The sequence below is a fragment of the Loa loa genome, assembly GCF_000183805.2.
Source record: "Loa loa unplaced genomic scaffold supercont3.14, whole genome shotgun sequence".
Taxonomy (NCBI): Eukaryota; Metazoa; Nematoda; class Chromadorea; order Rhabditida; family Onchocercidae; genus Loa; species Loa loa.
The window spans coordinates 77,397-82,819 of record NW_018108194.1 but is presented as its reverse complement, the minus strand read 5'-3'; the positions used below and the strand labels follow the sequence as shown (position 1 = coordinate 82,819).

General features: G+C 34.5%; 1 protein-coding gene across 1 annotated transcript in view; it reads left to right on the top strand.

Moving 5' to 3' along the window:
• LOAG_08420 (hypothetical protein) overlaps positions 1 to 5,150 on the top strand; it is a gene marked incomplete at both ends in the record, with an annotated part of 5,533 nt that extends 383 nt beyond the window's left edge. The window contains 14 exons of the mRNA XM_020447695.1: positions 154 to 321; positions 569 to 667; positions 934 to 1,067; positions 1,390 to 1,708; positions 2,016 to 2,122; positions 2,343 to 2,532; positions 2,684 to 2,767; positions 2,940 to 3,114; positions 3,302 to 3,398; positions 3,598 to 3,817; positions 4,360 to 4,532; positions 4,660 to 4,754; positions 4,841 to 4,989; positions 5,073 to 5,150. Coding sequence (XP_020302103.1) covers positions 154 to 321; positions 569 to 667; positions 934 to 1,067; positions 1,390 to 1,708; positions 2,016 to 2,122; positions 2,343 to 2,532; positions 2,684 to 2,767; positions 2,940 to 3,114; positions 3,302 to 3,398; positions 3,598 to 3,817; positions 4,360 to 4,532; positions 4,660 to 4,754; positions 4,841 to 4,989; positions 5,073 to 5,150 — 2,088 coding nt within the window. The remainder of the gene's footprint in view (positions 1 to 153; positions 322 to 568; positions 668 to 933; positions 1,068 to 1,389; positions 1,709 to 2,015; positions 2,123 to 2,342; positions 2,533 to 2,683; positions 2,768 to 2,939; positions 3,115 to 3,301; positions 3,399 to 3,597; positions 3,818 to 4,359; positions 4,533 to 4,659; positions 4,755 to 4,840; positions 4,990 to 5,072) is intronic.
• Positions 5,151 to 5,423: the final 273 nt, after the last annotated feature.

Sequence of the window (5,423 nt, the reverse complement as noted above, 5' to 3'; positions counted from 1 at the left end):
ATGAGACCTAACATTACCTGTTCCGTCGCTATTTATCAAATGTCTAATAATGTCGCTGATGGAAGAGCAAAGTAGAAACCATTTTGGGGTAAAATGTAACAAGTTTTGCAGTTTTTAAAAGTTGCTTCCCAGCGCTAAAAGAATTTTTTCCAGGTGTATCGCATTGTCGAGGACTTATATGAAAAAACATGTGCTAGTGTACCTGTTACAGTAAATGAAAAACAGTTTCAAGACACATACCTTACGACTATTGAAGAAGCCATGCAAACCCTCCGATTAAATAAATCAGACCCACGGCAGGCCTGGACTTCATTCAAACTTGTAATTTCTCATTTTTTCATGGCTCTTGCCAAATGAATATAATGAAATAGTTATAATGATAACTGATTACCGAAAACTATGGGTTCAATAATTGTTTAACTTTTTATATATATAAAAAGGGATGGATACAAAATGGTGAAAATTCCTCCTTGTCATTTCTTTTTATATGCCTTATCTTATTAGGTTCATATGTTCGTATAGTATATTTAGAGTAGCTCTTAACATTGCATATAACATTAATTTGCAGTTATTGGGGCAGTTAAACCAGCGGGCAAACAGGCGATCATTTGTGTTTCTCCAAATGGCTGATATTTCGCCTCGTCTTACTGCGTTAAATAAAACACATGTTCGTTGTATTCTGACTACTTGCATTTCTTTTTAGGTTGTCTGATTTGCCTTTTTAAAATTTTAGTTTAATTCACTTCGGCTTCCTCTCGTAAATCAGGGTCATCACAATGGTCTAAACTGGGGAGGAAAGAGTCATATCCAACTGGCTATATGACGTCTTGTGGAACCGATGTAAATGTTAGTGACTGCGCTTTAATATTGAGTATTACTAACATAAATTTTATTTGACTTGGCTATGATTTCCTACTTTATCTGCAGTTACAGGTGCCACTTCCTGGGCAAGAACATAAGAATTTTTCCGATGTTGTGATGCTGGAAAGAATTAGCAAGCAGACAGTAATATTGCCAACTAAAACGAGACCGAGAAAAGTTGTATTTCATGGATCCGATGGGAAAGAGTGGGTTTTTTTTGTTTTATTCGCTTATTCCTTTTAGATATAAATGTGTTTCGTCGACAATTATGATCCTCCCATATATGAAATAAGTACATGAAGATTGCTAACATATCGCGGGAATTTTTTTGTCAAAAGTTTGTGAGCAGATAATGTTGGATAGTATTTTTGTTGTTTTGCATAGCCCTCTCATCAGTTTTTTTGGCTTAGTTCTTTTGAATAATTAAGGTGAGTAACTTGGAAACTTCTAATTAAAAATTAAGGTCGATTTTTCTAAAATTTTGCTATGAAAATAGTTTTTCCAAAAAAAAAATGCTTTGCATTGCAGTTATCCCTTCCTTTTCAAAGGACAGGAAGATTTGCATTTGGACGAACGCATCATGCAGTTATTGCGTATTTGTAATTTGATGCTGTCGACGAAGGAAACTGATTGGCCATCCTATATAGCCGAGAATTATTCGGTTATCCCTCTTGGCTCTCGTTCAGGCCTCATCGAATGGGTTGAGGGAGCGACACCTATCTTCCAAGTTTATCGGAAGTGGCAACTTCGTCAGGTAACTGAAAATATCGCAAACCAGAAAACGAATGAGGTCGAAAGACCGAGTGCATTATTTTTTAAGAAACTCAAGGCAGCTTTTCAAGCTAACGTAAGTTTATAATATTTTTTTTCAAGATTTCGAAACTGTTCCATCAAGAAATTCTTGATTTTAGTACATTTTTGCGGCTACTTCAGTTTTGTTTAAAAACTGATTACTTTTTTGAGTCCTGACACTTCAGAGTTACTTATATTAGTTAGGTTTATACGAGTTTGTTTTGCTCAAACGAGTGTATTTGTCTGCTCAGAATCTCTGGAGTTTTTCCACCACTGTTATTCTGTAAAGATGTGTTAAATTTCTAGTAACAGTAATTGTTGGCTTTTGCTACAATTTAGTGTCATTGCCTACAAAACTTCAGAAAATCCCAAAAGAATCCATCACTGATCGCCAAAAATGGCCTTATCATATATTAAAAGGTGTTGTTGAAGATTTAATCGAAGAAACTCCACGAGATCTTCTTTCACGGTACTGTTTTTGAATCAGATTTATTTTTTAACTTGAAACTTTATTTATGGTGTATACCTCGATTTACAAAGTGATCAACATTTTTTTTTTTTACGATTTCGAACATATTTTAGGACATGTGCTAGTTTCAATTTAAAGTAGTACACAAACTTTGGTAACTAAGCATTATATATGACTAGCAAATGTGATATATTGTTAAATACCGTTTCTCTTTTTTGAGGGAGTTGTGGCTTCGAGCTGGTAGTTCAGATACATGGTTCCGAGTTACCGAAAGATTTGCTCGTTCAACAGCAGTAATGTCAGTACTGGGTAGCATCCTAGGTCTGGGTGACCGCCATCTAGATAACGTTCTGGTTAATTTTGAATTTGGACATGTGGTGCATATCGATTATAATGTCTGCTTTGACAAAGTAGGTGGCATTGCTTTTTATTATTACAAAAGTTTCCATGATATTGCTTTTATATTGTTATATACTTTTTTTTATGGGCTTTTATGGGCCCTGACGAGGACAACTGAGGAAAGAATGTCAGAAAATTGAATGATTTTTTTTTCTTTTCTAGGGACGGAATTTGCGCGTGCCAGAAATGGTACCATTCCGTTTGACTGGAAATATTATTCGAGCCCTTGGTCCCACCGATGTTGAAGTAAGTTCAATTCAGTTTCATATTTATGTAGAACATTCTGTGTGTTTTCATCCATATTCCGTAAGTTACTGAAGGTTTCTTTATCCTTACTGTACTATTTCTCAACTAAAAAAAGTAAGCTTAAATTTTATGAATTAATTTCCACTTTCGCCAAAAATATCTTGATTTTAAGGGAACCTTTCGGCTTTCCTGTGAAAATGTGTTAGGAAAACTCCGTGCTGGGAGGGAAATATTATTGACGATGCTGGATGCATTTGTTTATGATCCATTAGTTGATTGGGCCGCTGCACAAGATGACCTTGGCTCCAAGTCAATGATTGGCATTGCGACAATTATTGCCGTATATGGTTCGAATACATATTTTTGACAAGTGTTTACCTGCCTTTTTCTTTACAGCTGTTAAATAAAGTAAAGCTTGTATACTGGGTTCATAATGTATTTTGTAACGATTAAAATTTTCCTACTCATAACTATTTTTCGTTTTTCATTGACTAATAAAGTTGAATCATTGCTGATTACTGAATACGTCTTTAGGAGTAGTAGACAGTCATTCTGATGTTTTGCATGCGATGGCTTTATCATTGTTTGCTCTTCGTATCAGAGAACTCTGTGCTGCATGGCTTGATAACAGGTTGGTTAAAAACCTACTTTTATGTTACTTATTTGCCACTGCATTTTTTGCCAAGAAATTATCCAGCGGTTATGTTTATGTAATATATATAATATATCCTGATCATTTCTGATATAAGCTGTTGATTTATTACTTCAATTTTCGATTGCTGATTAGTTGGTCGTTTGGTTGAGTTAATTAATAAAATTTTTCTTTGCAGAGATCATCTTAAATATATGCTAGCGTCCATTGTTAGCATACTGGAAAAATTGTACAAAAATACTCAGAAGGATGTGAAAAGTCGACTTCAGAATTGGGAAGAAGAGGTAAATAAACTGGAAATGGAGAAACTGTCAGCTGAACGTGATTTGAAAAATGCGGTTACAGAACATCATTCTATGATGCACGATATACGCCCTCTGCTTCGTTTTTTCGCTCATGCAAGTTTTGATTTAATAGCTTCTATATATTAAGTCTGAATTTGCTTTTTATTAGATCTGATTTTAGATTTGGAATTTTAGATTTAATGCCGCGTTTAGAAGTTTTAAGATTACGGAAATTTCGACTTGAGTCATGAAAAGGGCCTTTACTTGTACAGATTTTAAGCAGACAGTAGTCCAATGGTTAAAATGCTTTGCTGAAAAATTTACTGATTATTTCTGTCCTTGTCAGAGAAGATTTAATGAACTGTTTACTGGGCAATAATTAGCAGTCAGAAGTCTTCAAAATAGGGAAGAGTTTTAATAGATAACTTAATTCTATATTCCTTAGTTTGGTCGTTGGTGATTATCAACTATCATTTGATAAGTACTGTACAATCTAAGATACTAGGTTCAACTAACTCATGCACTTTCCATTGTGGCCTGAAGTCTTTTCATATCAATAGCTGCAGGTAAACATTCACTGGGAAAGCAAGCATAAAGAAATATGCTATCCGTTGATTTTTGCAGGCTTGTACACTGTGAAATTTCAAGCGTTTCAGAAAAATGAATCGTTTGCTGTTTACTTGCAACGATATAAAGAATTATTCAGTGACCCGCTGATTAAAGGACTTAAATTATTGGATGATCCACAGAGTAAGTTATTGGATAATCCACGCAGTGGTTCTGTCGTATGCATCGATCTTTTCCGGTCTGTTATTGACAACATCCCGAGGTTTGTTGTTTTTCACAAAAGAAGTTTGAAAAACACCTTTTTCATTCAATTTTTAAAAAACAGAAGGGATTTGAAATCTCCGGAAACAGTTGATTTTGCATTACTCCTCATTTGAATAACATTTCAGCATTTATGACAATTTGTTATTGTTGGAAAAAATGAAAGAAAAAGTGGATTTGCATTTCCGCAGCGGCAAGTCTTCACCGGTGGAACGTCGTGAGGGTAGGATTATCATTTTAACAGTTTCACTGTTAACTATATAATTTTTTCGATATATCTATCAGTTACTAATATACTGTGAATTGGAGGGCAGCAACAACAGAATTTACACGGTAAGCATGTTTCGAAGAGAGTACGGATGAAGTTAGAAGGAATGGTTGTAACTGGCACCAATAAAAATGAAAATGCGAAAACTGATGCAAACATTGTAAGCGAACGGTTGACACCATCCGAGCAGGTATCCTAAAATTTGAACTCTGAATTTCATTGAATATAAATTAAATTTATGTAACATTATCGACATTTAATTTTTTGTTTCAGATTGACTTGTTGATTCAACAGGCGACAGATATAAGTAATTTAGCACTGATGTATGAAGGGTGGACAGCGTGGGTGTAATATATCTGCTTTTATCAAGCAGGCTTCTGTTCTGATAAGGTAATTGTTTTGTCTTTGCTTAATACATTTTAAGATATAATTTGATTTGAAAGCTCAATTGTTTGGCGATGATTCCTTCATCTTTACAAATAAATTTATAATTAATTGCTATTTTTCATTACTGGTAATGAAAAGGACTCAAATCGCTATTATTCTCAGTAAATCCTTTCGTGGCATTTTGACTTCTTCAAAGTTCGACAAAAATTGACCCCACATAGCTGAAGGAGATGCCCT